The 17,453-nt window shown below is 42.4% G+C and overlaps 1 protein-coding gene and 1 long non-coding RNA gene across 4 annotated transcripts in view; one reads left to right on the top strand and one right to left on the bottom strand.

Moving 5' to 3' along the window:
• Positions 1 to 757: 757 nt before the first annotated feature.
• LOC143899769 (uncharacterized) lies at positions 758 to 15,228 on the bottom strand. The gene is made up of 5 exons (XR_013257598.1): positions 10,473 to 15,228; positions 5,584 to 5,668; positions 5,368 to 5,500; positions 2,998 to 3,207; positions 758 to 1,411 (listed from the first exon to the last, which is right to left on the bottom strand). It is a non-coding gene; the product is annotated as an uncharacterized LOC143899769 (long non-coding RNA).
• The window catches only part of Rols (zinc-RING finger and ankyrin repeat domain-containing protein rolling pebbles), a 23,195-nt gene continuing 15,072 nt past the window's right edge, over positions 9,331 to 17,453 (top strand). For 2 of the 3 annotated variants that reach the window (XM_077410293.1, XM_077410290.1), the window contains exon 1: positions 15,228 to 15,911. In XM_077410293.1, coding sequence (XP_077266419.1) covers positions 15,854 to 15,911 — 58 coding nt within the window. In that variant the 5' untranslated portion in view covers positions 15,228 to 15,853. Of the gene's footprint in view, positions 9,883 to 15,227; positions 15,912 to 17,453 lie in introns of those variants that run through there. The other variant, XM_077410291.1, reaches the window with a different exon arrangement.

Genomic DNA, 17,453 nt, shown 5'->3' with positions numbered 1-17,453 from the left:
TCGTCATCGATCGTGGAAAAGACATATGCTGACGTTGAAACGTTAAGTTTCGAATGACCGCGGCGACCCAACTCGCGATTATTTAATTTACTCTAGCTCCAATAATAGGCTTATTAGGGCGTGACTCGAATATGAGATTCAAGATTCAAGTAGTCAAGTATTCAAGTAGAATATACCGTCCTCAAGGAAATCTGCTTCGTCAAAGAAGCAGCAGATATATATAATGATATATAATATATATGTCTTAACGCGTAAGAAACGACACCTATATAACTTCGTACAAGCGTATGTAATACGTAACGTACGTACATAATAACCTGCATGTGATTGGACCGATTGGACAGTCATATAGTCTTGCCTGTGAATCTGTCGATGATCGAGTCGATGATTATTAGCGCGACGTATGTGTACTAATAATTCTTTGATTCTTTCACACGTTCCTCCACGCGACCGATGCCAATTACAACATTTCGAATTTATCTCGCGTAGAGTATATAGGAGTATATTATAGACACCTAGACCGCGCGCGCACGCGCGCATACTTGATATCTTTATGTCGTTATTGTTAACGTTGTTATCTTTGCGTATGAGCGAGTGAGAAAATTCTGTTGAAAAGAACGTTGGGTAGAAGAACCGAAGAACGAATCTCGCGACTGGCTCACACGATACGCGATACAATATACTTATATATATCATGAACACTCCCCGTCAATGATTCTTTTCCAGGCTTCCAGTTGCTAACGCGGCGCGCCCTAACGCCTGGAAGGGAGCCTGGAAAGGAATCGTTGACGGACAGTGTACATAATATAAATATACATTCTGTAGCTATCGACAATAGACGATGCGTATCGCTAGAGCATTTCGCAAGAGCTATGAATTAATTTAATTTAACGTGCCTTTTATTCTTCGGCTTTGGTCGACTTGAATTTGAACGATAGATCGGTGAAACATAAACATCGCGATCGTAGGCACGTAGACCGTAGGTAAGTATAGTAGCGTGAATCCAGGCCGGATGGCCGGAAATGGTAGAGCGGGACGATTCCTCGCCTCGTGTCGAGGGATGTCTCGGGAATGTCGGATGTCGGGTGTCGGCTCTTCCTCTCGTCCGGTTGACGCCGACGCTCGCGCTCGTTGTATCTATAGGTGCGTAATGCCGTCGCGCCGCTATTTTTGTCAGCGTTCAACGTTCAACGTTCAACGTTCAACAGTCGTCCGGGTCCCGCGCGGAGGGTGTAGCGTGTAGCTATACCTTCTCGTGCAATGTGTGCGTATGCGCGTGTGTGGCGTGTGCGCTCATCCAGCTCTGCGTTTTCAGTTTCCGTGCTCGTAGCTCGTAGCTCGTACTCTTGTCGTTTGTCGTTCGCTCGAGTTTTCTTCGCGCCGCGCCGACCCATTCGTGTCATCAGGGTTGCTGAATATATATATAGCTTTTACCGATTAGCTTTGATTTAAGAAACCAATCGTCGTCGATATCTCTCATTATTCTTTGCGGAAAAGAAATTAAATATAAATACACCGCTCGTCGAATTATCGCGCGACACGTGTCATAACCGGTCGCAAATACTCGATCGAAGAATTTTTTGATACGCGACCGCGTTAACTTTTCACGCGGCTGCCCGCTTGCCTTGCGTTAGATTAGCGCAGCTTTGTAAACGAAACGGACAAGGAGGGAGGGAGGGGCGAGAGTTAAGCCTCTATAGATGCTGTAAAAGGTCCTACCTATTAGTCCTATACGAAATGAGCGAAACATTTTTTAACGAGAGATATACCTACCTTCCGCTAGTTCCACTCACAATCGGAGACGTACGAGTTAACTTTGGATTAAAAATAATATCTATGACGCGATTTTTCGGGAAAAGGTGTATCAGTTATCAAAGTATTATGCGCGACTGATAATGAGGCGCGTAGATCGACAACGCGTAAACGTCCCAATCGCGTCCGTGTGTGTCGCAGCCCTTACCCAGTCCTACCATAGGGTACACGGATACCTAAAGTCAGTCGAGACCGTCGAGATATCGGTCAGCTTGTCGGAGGTCGTTTACCTCTCTCCGTGCTCGATTTGTGTATAATATTTTGATCGTTAAAAATACTTTTCAAAAGAAGGAATATACACCTCTGTCGTTTCTCGAATGTAACATAAGCTTCTATAATCTTCGTCATTGCGTCATTGCGCGTCGTATTGATACTCGGTTCGATGGATGCGTCGTGCGAAAATTTTTCGACTGGAATAAAACGGATGCTAACGTACTCCGCACCCCGCCGTCTATCGCGGTACTATCCCACGTTACTCTCCTCACCCTTATTGTTGACGATCGCGCAAATTATTTTCTTCCGCGACTTAATTACTTAATTTGCTTTATACCCGCGACTCAACTTCAATATGAGTTCATTTACATAATGCATATATATCGACTACGATCGATCCTGTATGTTACTTTTATCAGCAAATTTATAATTATTTAATCCTAAATCGTTTTACGTAGAAAAGAGATTCACCTTATTTGTCTCTTTTCAACTTTTTGTAATAAGAATAAAAGAGAATTATCGTCGAGTTTGCCGTTCGCGGGAAGATCCGAGGCGACAGATCCGGAAATCCCTACGTACAAAATGGGAGTAGAGGAAAAAGGCGGTCGTCTCACACACGCATACACAAAGAGAGAGAGAGAGAGAAGAGGCGGCCGTATCCTAAGAATAGAAAAATTTCTTTTGTTTTTCCGCCGAGTAATTGTCGCGGACGTCCGACTTTGGATTTACCTACTTGAGAGGTATCTTCAAGATTATAAATCGCTCTGTCGATTTTCAAGATCACGTTTTCGTTAAATATTACAAGTATCGGAAATACATTTGTGGGTATAAACTTCTATTAAACAAATCTATATCCGTTTCTCTTCCGTTTTGAAGAAATAATATATCACTGAAATTATCCCGATCTCGAATCGTTCGTGATTCCACAAATGACAAATAACGTTAATTATTCGATTATCCGATGGCGCTTACCGATAACGTTCTGTTTTCCGTTGCCCTGCCGTGCGTGTGAATATCGATTTATTTTCACGCGCAATCATATAAACTGTAATTTGGGAAATAAACTTTCTTTGGTAGATTTTCGAAAGCGCTACGAGCGAAAGCTCCTCGTTAAAAGACCTCGCCCCGTCTTTTTCGTCTTCTTTGTTCCAAGTATATCCGGGACCCGGGACCTGGGACCCCCTGCGAACATAAAGGCGTGGTTACGACTACCATTCGTGATGAGAGAAACCTCTGCATGCCGTCACCATGCTACATATAGAATATAACAATAACGAGAAGAAATAAGCATGCATGTGTGTAGATAAAAAGGACTTTATATACCTCTACGCAAATATCATATTGTATAATCAAATTTTATTTATATTCTCTCTCTCTCTCTCTCTCTCTCTATTTACTCGATTTACTCCGCGTATTTACACATTACGGCGATAATATATACTCTCTAAAAGCAAGAACGTCCTGAACACTTGTCTCTTCTCATATCGCGAGTATTGATTTTTACGTATCTATTTCAAAAGTCGAGTTGCGTACAGCGTACATACAACCCGCGAGACAAGAGTATATCTGGGACCCGGGACCATCGATATCGTCGCGGTATCGGTGCGTCCACCGCATTTCCTCGAAATCCCAGAAGAATGACGCGGCGCGGCGTCTACCGGTACGTCGAGACGGCGGCGGCGTTCGTGCCTCGTGCCTCCCGAAATAACTAAGCCGCAAGCCGCATATCGTATCCCGAATCCGAGCAGGGACCGCGTTATACGGACGCGTACGCTGCCGGCTGCGCTCACTACTCTCTGCAGTCAGTCGAGAAACCGGTTGCCCCCCCCCCCCATGTGACTACGGAAATAAAAAGAACGGCATCACGCGAAATTCTTCGCGATGCCCGCATATTACTGTATAATGTATATATTAGTTCTCGATCGACTTAACGTTAGACTTTAGCGGGACATTTCTAGTTTCTACCGCGGCAGGATAGAGAAAAATAAAAAATCGGCCAATGTATTGTCGATTAGACGCTTCTGAAATCCGTTCGCGGTTCGAACCGACCGCGACCGAGCGGATCGATTGATCGCCGATCACCGCTAATTGTAATTAACTGTTTTTTTCCACGACGAAGAAAAGTTGGGACAGATTAGAGCAAATCTAGGATTAATTGGCACACATTGAACCGGTGTGATCCGATTAGATTTAGATTCTTTCGTGAATGTGCGCCATATTGAACCAATCTTTTAAACCAATTTGCCGAATTTTAAATATCATTCGATGAGCGGCGCGAATGGCAGATACGCGGACAGGCAGGCAGGCAGGTGGATATTCCAGATCAAAAACTGACAATAAAACCGAGACTAGACGCTTTTATCTAACAATAAGATGGACGTACGTTTCGTTACAAGGGCAAACGAAGCAACGTGTACATACACATGCCACGTGCGTGCGAAGGGATTAGATTTAGCGTTCAAGTTTTATGAAACTTGAAAACGTCGCGCGCGCGAACAAACTTGTAGAATTTGAAACATGCAAATCACCGCTGCCAGAAATATTTCTATGTATTTGATCTCTTTTATCTATCCAAAATAAATAAAGAAAATATTTAGTACATTGGTGATGAAATCGTATGGATTTGTTCGGTATTTCGTAGAATAATTATCCCGAGCTAGACTTTAAATGCTGAAAACCGGGTGAAGGAATTATACGATGTCGTATCGCATAACGGTATATGGTTATATATTGACTGATTTGCATCGCTCTTTATTTATATATTTTGAGTAATTTAAATCTATAGCTGAACCCACTCCACCTTACGTTGAGTGCGTGTGATTTAATTTATTTAATTTACACTCAACTTTTTTTACGAAGTTTATTATATGTAAGTAAATGCAATTAGGTGATTATCCTCGTTTGATCGACGTTACGTTAGGTATTTGGTTGAGTGCGAGGCGCAAGGCTTTTGAAGAAAATGTCGCGGAAATCCCTACGCTCGCTATATTTGGCGTTCCGAGTCATCCTGTAGTCACGCCGCACGCCGCACGCGAGTCTGAAATTTTACCGCGACGTGTGCCGCTATTTGCTCTAAACTCGGACGCATCTTGTTCTCTCGTTGCACCATCAAATTACGATACATAAGCGCACTATTTACGAGAATTCCTTCGTTTTCCCAACGTTTTTCGGCCAAAACTCTTGAGATTTTTCTCGAAAGGGATTAAAATTTCTCGTATTTGGAGTTGAAAAAGGAACAAAATTGCGCTTTGGAGCTCAATAGCAAATTCATAAAATAAAATCCGGCCTTCTGGTTGCGTGTAACTCATATAGCTGTACTTTGCATTTCAGCTCGATCGTTACCGAATGCACCGTAAAACAAGAGGCTCGTCAAATTGAGGTGGGAAAGTATGAGATCTAGAGACTCCGTCGTCTATACTCCGATATCCCTTGGACCCGACACTGACGATGAGGAGACGTTGGTCAACGAGGAAGTCTACAAAAATGGTGATTATTAAAAAAATTTGTCTGAAAAACCTCTGTATTACATATAGGAAATTTGCAACATCTTATACGCACGGTCGGTACAAGTACGGCAGAGTGAGGAGTGAGCAGCAAGATGGTTTGAATTACCGTCGGAATTTCCGTTTATTCCGTGTCATCTCTTGAAAAGAGTGAGCGTTACTCGATAACGGTAATCAGTATTGCGATAAGTAATATTTAGATCATTCTTAATTACGCAAACGAATTAATTACAAGTCGATAAAAATGTGTGCTTGAACTAGGTAGGCAGGGAGGGAGGGAGAGAGAGAGGCGAGCGCGGAGTGAATATGACACACACACACACACACACACACACACACACACACACACACACGTATGAATATTATTATATTACTGACCAAGTCAAGCAGGATGTGATTGGAAATCGAGGATACCCAAACGGGAGAAACTCTGATAGCGTTTTTCACTGGGAGAACTAGTGCGCACTGAGTGCGCACTCGTCATGGGCAACGTGTTTCACTGGGCATTTCGGTGCGCATGAAAACGGTGCGTGCTGTTTCACTGGAAAGTCTAGTGCCGAGTTTTCGCACTTTAGTGCAAGAATTCGGCACGAGCTCTGAGAGACGGTGCCAGTTTAGTGCAATATGGCTGGGCGGGATGCACGATTAATATTTGAGCTGTTAGATTTGCTTTCATCATCATCATCATCTAGCAGTGATAAAGATAATTTTTTACAAGAAAAAAATCCGCGAAAAATTCCAAAGATTGCAAACTTTCTTCAGGTAGTACATAACCTTACGGATAAGGATGTAAGCATACATATATGTACATTTTATTATCTTTATAGATTATAATTTGTATTATTATTGTATTATTATGTAAAACAATAATATGTTTTGTATAAATTAGTATCAATATTACAAATAATTATATTATTATAGTTTAAAAGTCATTTTCGCGTTACACGAACAACAGCCTACAAGATAATAGAGATGTATGCACATTCTGGATTCTATCCATCTGATCGGAGCAAAGGAGGTAGCGAACCTACCACTCCAGAATTGGATATTTTGTCATTTTTGTGGTAAGTCGGTAATTATTTGTATTGTGTACTGACTTATTACTTATTTCTGCGTGAAAAATAATTGAATATTTCATATATTATAGGTTTGCTGGAAATAAAGTCTGTCTCAGAGATGTGTCACAGAGATTTGGAGTATGTCATGCAACAACTTTTAGGCAAAACGATAGAGTGATTAATTTTTTTATCGACATGGCTCCAAAAATTATAAAATTTGAGAACAATGAACTCTCTGCAAGCGAGTTTTTACAAGTATGTTATTTGGAGATTATTGATAGGGTAATATGTTTGTGTTTACACACACAGGTATAAAGATATATATATATAGATATATATGTACATATATATATAAACCTTTTAAAAGTCCAAATGCATTCTCGATCAGTACTCGAGTTGCACAAAACTTCTTATTAAATTTTCTCTGTTTATCGGACAGATTTCCATAATTCCTATAGAGAATCATTTCCTTATAGGGTATGCCGTATCTCCCAATATATAAAATTTCCTCTCACAAATTCTTTGTAAATTATCATTGATGTCCTATAACTTTAAAACTCATGAATCATGGATCTTTCTTGGAATTTCAGTAAAGACATCAATCAATCTTTTTCGTGCATCACATATATCCTGTAATGTAATTGCAGGAATATCGTGCCTATTATATATGTATATATATATATATATAGCATGTATGTCAATAATTATTAACACTAATTTAAGAATTAGGCGAGTAAAGTATATATAAATTAAAATTATTTATAAAAATATATAAATTTTTAGGTTGCTGGTTTTCCTAATGTGATTGGTTGTGTCGATGGGACGTCGATTAAAGTTCGAACACCAGCACATAAAATAAAGTCCACTTACGTAAATAGGCACGATATTCCTGCAATTACATTACAGGGTATATGTGATGCTCGAAAAAGATTCATTGATGTTTTCACTGGGATTCCAGGAAAGATCCATGATTCCCGAGTTTTAAAGTTATCGGACATCAATGATAATTTACAAAAAATTTGTGAAGGGAAATTTCATATATTGGGAGATGCGGCATACCCTATAAGGGAATGGCTAATGATTCCCTATAGGGATTATGGAAATCTGTCCGATAAACAGAAACAATTTAATAAGAAGTTTTGTGCAACACGAGTACTGATCGAGAATGCATTTGGACTTTTAAAAGGTCGTTTTCGGCAACTTACTGAATTAGATTTTCACAGCATTGATAAAATATCTAAATTCATAGTTTCTTGTCATATAACTCTTGTTCGCTTGGATCGAGAGTTAAGTTTAATAGGTCATCATTGACCTTAAAATTAATGATAAAGCTTTCCATATTCAGAGCGACAAATATGCACAGAACTGCACTGAGATGTTTAGCTGGAAGCGCAAGAAATTCGCACTTTCAGTGCACTCGGACAGTGCCATCTGAACTCAACGAGTTTTCGGTGCGCACTCAGTGCTATCCAGTGAAAAACGCTATGAGTCAGCGCACCTACGCCACTTCCGAATTTGAACGCAAAGGGATCGTAATATATGTAGGTTTTGCACAGGTGGGTGTGTAAGATGTACACGTAACTCAATATGCTCGTATATACGTAGGTCAATATTTTTTAATAATAATAATAATATTATTAATATTATTATTATTAGAGTGCAACAATAAGAGTTATTGTAAACAAGAGCAGAAATATCGCAGATGGTTGTGCCTCAAAAGGTGAGCGGTCAGCAATAATGCTATGAATATAAGAGGACCGCATTACGAACGTATTGTAGCTTGACAGCTTGACTTGATATATGTAATTATACGTTAGCGGCGTTAATCGTGATACGCTGTTTTCGTAAAACATCTCGCGACGATCTCTGTTTTTTAATCTTATGCAGAACACGTAGCGAACACATGTCACGTACCAAGTGGACGCATATAAAACGACAAAGTTTTATCTTTCCTCGTCAGATTCTCGATCTTAAACACGTAGGTACAATCCCTCGGCGAAAAGAAAACTACGAATCGTATCAAATACCGTAGTTTACATATAGTTTACTTGGTTGACAAAGGTCTAATTGATCATAATCTTTTCAGTCTTTTTTTTTTTTTTTTTTTAATTTTTAATGTCAACAGCAGTGTTCTGGGGGTCAAATTAAAATGACTAATTAATCAAGGTTTTAATATATACATATAGGATGTTCGTGCGTGTTATATATTCTTAATGTTCAGTTATTTATAATCCAATAGATAGGAAGAAACAGAGAGAGAGAGAGAGAGAGAGAGAGAGAGAGAGAGAGAGAGAGAGAGAGAGAGAGAGAGAGAGAATAATAAATATGAAATGTGACGTCGATCTCAAGCCGATTAAGATGGTTCAGTTTGTGACACATATGCTGCAACAACTGCAGCAGTTACGGTAACTAGGAAATGAGCGATAATGTATGGCACATTCTGTAGGTTTATATAGGTATAATAATATATAAGTATAATACGTGCATTTATTTTGTATGCGAGTGCAGGTGCGTGTGTTATACGCAATCGAGCCGGTCTTCTCTCGATAATATACAAATTGTTGATCATAACATTCGTAACGCATGCCCGCACGTATATAGGTCGATCTTTCTCTATCGCATCTTTTATGTAGGAGTAAGATCGATTTACGTCTCGTTGTATATCCTCTAAAGACGCTAGATCTTTAAAGAGTTGCAGAAATTAGTCGTCTCTTTTCGAATTGTCATCTTTTAATAACATTGTATCGCGATATCGCGACTCAACTGAAATTCCGCGAGAGAAATCTTTGAGAATTTAACATGTCGATCTCCGGCTATTCAACGAGACAGGAAATTAACGGATAAGCGAATAATTGCCGCGGGAGAGGAGGGAAGGGCGATAGAACGTGGGGAGAACTCCCCTTGAGGCTCCAGACAATAATCGTAAGACGTAAGACGTAAGACATGGTCGAGCTGATGCGTACACACATCACGTATGTATTTCTGAGCGCGATAACGTGCGCGCACGTGCACGCGCGCCTGGTTATCTACAGGCCGGGCCTCGTATACTCACAATGAGTCGTACTCGCCTACTCGCTCCGAGCTCCGACGCGACGAGGTACGGGACGTACGGTTTTCGCGATTCAAGTGTATCGGGCCTTGAATGAAAGAAGGATGCGAGCGAATGAATGAATGAACCTACTGGGGAGCGGGCGCGAGTGTCGCGGCGCGCGTGGGCGAGGGCGAATGCGAAAAGGCATTCGCGTACGTGTCTGATGTCTCTGGAATAACGTGAACGTCGTGAACGTGCCACTTTGGTAAGTTAAAGTGATTTTCGTGCTTTTATTTCTAGGCAAAACAGTGCGTTGCAACGCACTGTTACTTTCAAAATATCTACGATACGCGTGCGAAAAATTAAATAACAATATGTAAACACGTAAACGTAAAACTTTGGCGCGTAACGACCTAATCTAGTTGTAAACGTGCGTGAAAATTAACGCGATTATCGTTTCTCGCTTCTCGCTTCACTGCACGCGTCACAAAAGAATCATCACGCATAGGTTTGCAAGATTTTAAAAGAAGAAGTAAGTACAAATTTATCAATATCAGACACGTGATGACGTGATGACGTTTTGGGTGCGAGGTGCGAGTCGCGAGGCGCATCACACCTACGTCGTAACTCGGAACGAGCGTGAGCGGAGAGTCCAGGGCAGAGAAGACAGGTCGTCGCGTGCTTTTACGTTGTACAAACGTTAAACGTTATACAGAATTAATACGCGGTCGCGGTTGACCGGTGCGAATGTAACAATTCAGTGGAAAAGCGGTGTGCGGCGTGCGCCTCTCGCACGCATCCTTCTACTACCCGCTCGTTCTATACGCGCCACTCCACGCGTAAAATCACGTTTACCTTTGTAAACGCGTGTGGATGCTGCGTGGGCGGACGAGGTATCCCGCGTTATCGCTCTGTCGATTCCGCGGTACACGGAGAAGATCCTAGAGATCCTGTCCCGCGTACGTCACGCTAGCGAGCGCGGGGCACCGATACCTGCATGACACGGGAAACTACAACTCTACACATAAGTAGGAATTTATTATTATACAAAGTCTTACTTTTGTCAACCAACTCCGCATATTTATCTTTATAACTTGGCGATTCGAATAATTGAATAATTTCAAAGAGCCGAGGTGTGCGTTAATCCTGGACCGCCAAGCTTCCATTCGCGGAAATTTATAGAGGTTTACGAACAGTTTCTCCTTCGAGAATATACATTTATGTACCTTGTATATAAGATCCATCGAATCTCTCTCGGCTTGACTTCCACGACGTTCGCTGACCCTTATAAGCTCGTAGAACCAATTCGATATGAACGCTCGGACCGTATAGGGCCCGCGTGGGGGACTGGGACGTCCGCGTCGGAGACCTTTCAGCGAGCGAGAGGGTTCTCGAGAGTCTATGGGCTCCTCGGGCTCCTACGGGCTCTACCTGCCGAATGACGGGATTCAGAGAAATTTTTTCGTCCCTCTTTTGTGATTAACTCTCTATAATGTTCACGGAAACCACGCATTATTGCGCAGCAATGTGAAATTCCTGGAGCGTTGGTGGTTTAAACCGTTGACGTGGTGATTCGTGCAATTGCGAGAATCAAAATTTTTACTGATTACCGAAAAGTGGATTTGTTTGAAGACGTGCGAAGATTGTGATACAAGTTGTGTAAAGAGGCCGTGATTAAATAGGTTCTTTTTTAGCAAGATATTCGCAAATGACGAGTTAAAGTGTACAACGATGAAATGTATTATACTTATTGAATACATTTATAATCGTTAGTATGAATCTATCGCGCAAATCTCTGTTACGGTCTAGAGCAGGAATATAAACACATGAGAAAAATATATAAGAGATTAAGATCAAAATATGAAACACTGAAACGACTGAAACACGTTGCCACGAATGATACGAAGAGACGATAAAAAATCGACTTTTCGAGTAATGGCTATTCCGTGATTATCCCGCGATATTCCACTTTCACATTTATTAACGTCGCGTCGCGATAAAAATATGGCGAACGCTCTCACGATCGGTGCAAGAGAAATCTCGTGGTTGCAGCTAAGACGTTTATTAGTAAGCTATATAAATGCGCGGTCGATTTAACGCATATCTGTTCATTTCGTGGCTGCGATTTATAAACTCTCGAGACGTTTCGTTTTCTTCTTTCCATCGACTGATATATTTTTATATATCCGACTTTTCTCGGATATCCGTAATATTGTCAGTGACATGCGATAATAGTTGATTGTTATCATCGAGAGATTCGTTGGGATTTCACACGCACATTACCAATTAATACTCGACACACACACACTCGGCCGCAAAGAATAGAAAACGCTGCGCATCAGTAATTGCAAATGATTAACGGGCGGAGGGGGGGGAAGCAGTATTTAAACTTATTATTTATGTCATTTGCCATTCCTTGCCCGCTTGATTACCACGATTATTATTTATCCCGCAATTATATCCAGACCGCGTGTAACGCATGTTTTCGTCAGTCCTGCAGGAAACTCGGCCGTGGGCGAGTAATCTTGTCGCATCGTCTCCTATCGTGACGATTAGCGGAACAATTTAACGTTTAACGTTGCCTACGCATCCAATTGTACTTGATACGCTGGTCGAGCTTCAACTAACGCGAATAATTTTCGGTCTTGTAAAATGCCGTTCAATGGCCATCACGCGCTATAAACACAAAGAGACTTTATTGTTAGAAGCATTGAAAATTGATTGTTAAAATGCAACATTATGCAGAATGGATTTCTAATCTTCAGCGTTTCAGGAAAGGAAAGGTAACGAAATGAAATCTCTAAACAGTTTTTACGCACTATATTACCTATCACTTTTTCTACATTTTCTCTCTCTCCCTCCACAAGTATAAAATTTATAATAAAACCAAGTATAAACAATTGTTCGTAAAACGAGTAAGTAGTTACATATTTATTCGTTAAAGCGTCGAATGTGACGTTGGTATTCAGCGAATGGTGCCGCGGCCGCGTCACGCCGCGCGCCGCGCCGCGCCGGTGAGATTCACCGACCGCGTGTTACAGTATAGCGCAGCGCGACGCAACGGTTCTTTTTGCTCGAAACTGAACCTTGCGTTGCGTCGTGTCGCGTCTGGAGATCCGTATAAGGCCCGTCTCGCAACACACTTGCCGAGGCACGAAGCCTTTTGTGCCCCTAAGCCTTTACCAATACATACCGATACATACGGTCAGCCTGTATCTCGTTGCAACGAGATCGGCTAGAAAGCTTTTACCGCTTTGTTCCAAACTTTAAATTAATATCTAAAATCTAGTGGAATCTAGCTGCTTCGAGCTAGCTCCGTATCTGAACAAAGTTTGAAATCCATCTCTTTTATTCTACAAATGTAAACAAAGCTTACAAAAAAATCGCTTTGATCGGTTAATCAATTTAATTGTATTAATGTTATTTTAAATAGTCGGCGATTGAAATATTGAAACCTCGCAGTGAGATACCGCAGTGATCGAACCGTGCGTCCGACGACTATGCGACGCAAGTGCATGGAACAGCGCTTGGAACAGAAGCGATAAGCGGAGCGTGACGCGAATCGTCGTCGTCGTCGTCGTTGTCGTTGTCGTCGTCGTTGTTTTTAATGACGGGTCTGCCGAGCAAGGTGCCCGTTTAATTACCGATGCTCGTTTCAACGTGGGCTCTGCCTACCTGGATCCCGGTTCGCCCACTCGCATCCGCTGCACTATAGCTCACAAGTAGAAAGGTGCAACAACGTACCTCTGTATACGTTTGCACGTCGACGACCCAGAGTCAGCTGCACCACTAATTTACTAATTCGCTAATTCGCGGCTACGTTTTCTCGAGTCTATGAAAATATATCGCAACTTATATATAATATCTTGAATAGCTTATACTTTTCTCATCGCCCCAAACCAGTCCATTCTATTTGGTCGATCGTCGTCAATCAAACAAATTGTGCTCGCTTCAAATTTTGGAAATCGGCCTACAACTATCTACAGCGTGCGACGGGACATTTTTTTTCCATTTTTAACGAATAAAATTAACAATTTATATGTTTCATCAGGATTCGCGCGCGGCGTTGCACGTAAATTAGCTATTAGCGGCGATTGTAATACCGCGGTAAATATCCTAGTATCGGTATAGTTGAAAGCTCGACTATCGTTTCACGAGTACCGACACAAGCTTCCGGAAAGCAAGAGACTGTTTTCCGCTTAAAAAAATATCGTTCTATAAAGAGTCTCGCTTACTTTAACAAACTTCCTCTCTTAATTATTCCAGAATTTTCTAATACAATTTTTACCGTAGGAGATTTAAAACGCAAAATCTCTCGCGAGTATAGATTATACGCAGAATCTTGGAATGCATCGTCATTTCTTTTCCAATTGCTTCTTTCGTCATCCGCACTAAGAATCAAACTTACAGACGGATCGGACCTTGCTACTTGTCACAAACTTGTCGAGATGGAAATGATTGACGCATGACTTTGCCAATTGTCAAAGACAGGCACAACGGACCGCGGTACATACATTTGTAGATAAATAGGAAAAGCGGATAGCTAACGAAACAAATTAGCTGTACATCTGAATCTTTTAACTCGCGACTAGCGAATCGCGAGGCTTTGCGAATCGCGAACCGAACGAATAATGATCTGAAAGCGATCACGCGAGACTTGAGACTCGACGCTCGGCATGATCGCCTAAACTCGGCTAAATCAAAGATGGAACAAACGCCGCGCCGCGGTGAACGCACCCTGGAGCTTTCTCCATGTACCCTTTCTCTTTTTCGTTGGGATAATCGAAGCCCCGTTTTTCGACAGCCGTTTTCATAGTCCTATCAGGATTTTTGTGGACTCTCGACGTGGACCTTCCAACGTCGACCCAAAGGAGGAGAAAAATATCCGAGCGCGTGTAAAGATCGTATATTAGGCTGAGATGTGAAAGTAGAAAGTAACGTTTCGCGAGTACAAATGCTAAACGCGATCCTAAAGAGTGCGGACGCACTTGTCGCACGCGCGGAAGCCAAGCGCCCGCGCCGGCTCGTCCAGCGATATCTTTCTATCGCTATCGTACGTCGCCGTCGCGATCTTTCACGATTTACGATGAATTATGTTGAATTTCTTCACGTTGACGATTCAAACGCATTTTCCATATGGAAAGTTTTGCTTGTTTTACGAGTGACGAGTTTTTAGCGATTGACAAAATTGCGGGTTTAGATTGGGCAAAACGACGCGTTTTACGGCACGTAGAAAACCGGAAAGTGACAAGTGACAACTTTCACGATAGCGCGTAAGACTTGCATGTAACGTGTACCTACGCTTGTAAGACGTCAGAGCAGAAGACTTGGACGCGCACGCGCCGCTCTAGCGAGGCGGAGGATGAAAAGGACGCAGCGGGGGGGAAAGAGAGGGAGAGAGAGAGAGAGAGAGAAGGAAAGAGGAACGGAGATAGAGAGTTCTCTCATTGTGAAAGAACGACCGCGAGGCGTGAGGATACTGAGGATCGGCAAAGTTGTCGGAGCGGCCGCGACCAAGCGACTCGAGTCAACTCAACTCAACCGACCTGCCGGAGCTGCCGGGGCCGCCGCGCCGGGGCTGTCGGCCAATCAGCCAACTCGGTCATCGCGCCGAGCTCAGCCACGCTCGAGCCGCTCAACCGCGTTGCGCTGCGCTTCGTTGCTTCGCGCTGCGCTCGGCTGTGTAGCCTGGCACTTCTGCCTCCTCGGCCTCCTGCCTAGTGCCTGGCAGAAACTGGCGGCGGTCGCCGCGGTCGGTGAGTCAGTGCGCCACGAACCTTCGTCACGTGTTCGCGCGTTTGACATTTATCCTTCCATGCCGGTGCTTTGAGATACAAATAAAAAAATGGAAAGAAGAAAGATTAGGAAAAGAGAATGATTACGACGCGCGAGATCAGTCGAGATCGCGCAGATTTCCTTCTCACCGTCGCGTACGTGTTCCGCAATAGCCGCGAGTCGGAGACGGTCGTCAGGTCGTCAGGTGCGCGTTCCAATTCACCGTATATCTCCATCAGCCATATTACGCGCGCTACTCCAGTTTGTGGATACGTGTGATGTGACTTGTGTGTGTATTACACCGTGCGACGTACGACAGTCTCTGCTGCCGGATTGAAGCATGCACGTATTTGCGCGTGAAGAAAAATAAAAAAGGAAGCATTTGAGAGAAGAGGAAAGTGAAAAAGAAAAAAGAAAGAGAGCGAAGGAGAGGGAGAGAGAGAGAGAGAGAGAGAAGCGACATGGCGCCCCCCGACAGATCGCCTCGCCCTAACTCCGGTCTCAGCCTCTCCGTGCTCGGTGAGTACTTTACGCCTCGGATTGTCCATTTTTTCAGTTTTTCTTCTTTACAACATTTACTCGCAATTATTGTTTTTCAATATAGTCGCGAAACATAGTCGCAGTCAAGATTTACTCAATGCGTGATCTCGAGTACTGTCCGAAAATTAAATTTCTCTATAAGGAAGTAAAGTTTTCAGGTGCGTGTTAAACTTGCGTGAACGAATCAAATTTATTCAACATTCAAAACACGTGTAGAATTGTTACGCGAATACATTCTGGTCATTGCATTCTATAGAAATTGCATGTTTCCATTCTCAAATATCTCGTGGCATATACCTACCTTTTCGATGAGGTATTGCGTGACAGCTTTAACAAAATAAAAGAAACTACTAGAATGTAGTACTTTTAGAGTTAATTGCGAGACGCATCGGTGGCATCGGTAAGTTCTTGGTACATTCTCGACATGCAACAAAATTGTGAAAAGGTAGAGAGAGAGAGAGAGAATCCGCGATCTATTCGTCGCTCGTCGCGTGCACGGTGCAATCTCGTTGACTCTCTGGCGGTTAGATCGCGTGCTGTCGTTTATTATTAGAGACGCGATTAAACTTTACACAAAGTTTTCTCAAGTACGCGTGCTACGAGTCCGATGATAACAAGTCTGTCGCTCTCTTACGCAAAAAATCTCTTTTATTACGCAAGAAGATTAGATTAACGCTTTTTATACATAAATCGTTCGATTTTCTTCCGTATATACGATACCCTAATATGTAGAGTGTTGGAGAGTAATCTCTTTAGGAAAGACAGTTCGATAGCAGTGTATGTCTTAAAAAGTAATTTAATGGGATAATAGCGTAAATTTAATTCTCGAATGAGTTTAATAATGAGTTGTCGAGTGCGTCCAGTGCGACGTCTGATTTTCTTGCGGAATCATAATAATTTTCAACTTTAGTCCGAACGCCACGAGATTCGTCTCGATGGCGTTGAACAGAGCGCGAATTAAAACTGACGTGCGTTACATACATTCTAATTTAAAGGCACGTTTGAGTGCTTGACGTCTTAGAGTGGAACAACGAACTTCCGTTTTTTAGTATTCGTATGTATACGTATGTTTATACCCGTGGACTGGATCGCGTTGAAATGAATTATTTTGAAAATAAACTTCACGCTTGTCAGTTGTCACCGGTCACGCCAACCATATGTCGCGCTTAAAGAAATCTCCCGCGATAAAACTCATTGTCAGTCGATGAGATGAGAACGAATCAAGCCGATATCGGCTCGAACTCGGATAAACCAAAGACCAAAGATACACCGAACGTGATCCTCTCGATGCGGTATTATACCGGATTTGACGCGATGCAATTAACACTGAGAGGAGGAAGGAAGGTAGGGAGGGAAAATGTGTTGGTCTCGATGTTGGTTGTATTTAACCGGTTGTGTTAGACCACGCACAGAGGCATGCGTCGATGGTCGAGTCGCAGATAAGACGCCGCTACTATCGGAAGACGGAATTAACTGTAGAGCGAAGCCGAGGAAAGCTTTCTTGAGATTCGATTCAACGTG

The sequence above is a fragment of the Temnothorax americanus genome, unplaced genomic scaffold, assembly GCF_048541705.1.
Source record: "Temnothorax americanus isolate GAGA-0224 unplaced genomic scaffold, ASM4854170v1 Scaffold29, whole genome shotgun sequence".
Taxonomy (NCBI): Eukaryota; Metazoa; Arthropoda; class Insecta; order Hymenoptera; family Formicidae; genus Temnothorax; species Temnothorax americanus.
Note: the sequence above shows the minus strand (reverse complement) of the source record. Positions and strands in the feature narration are given on the sequence as shown.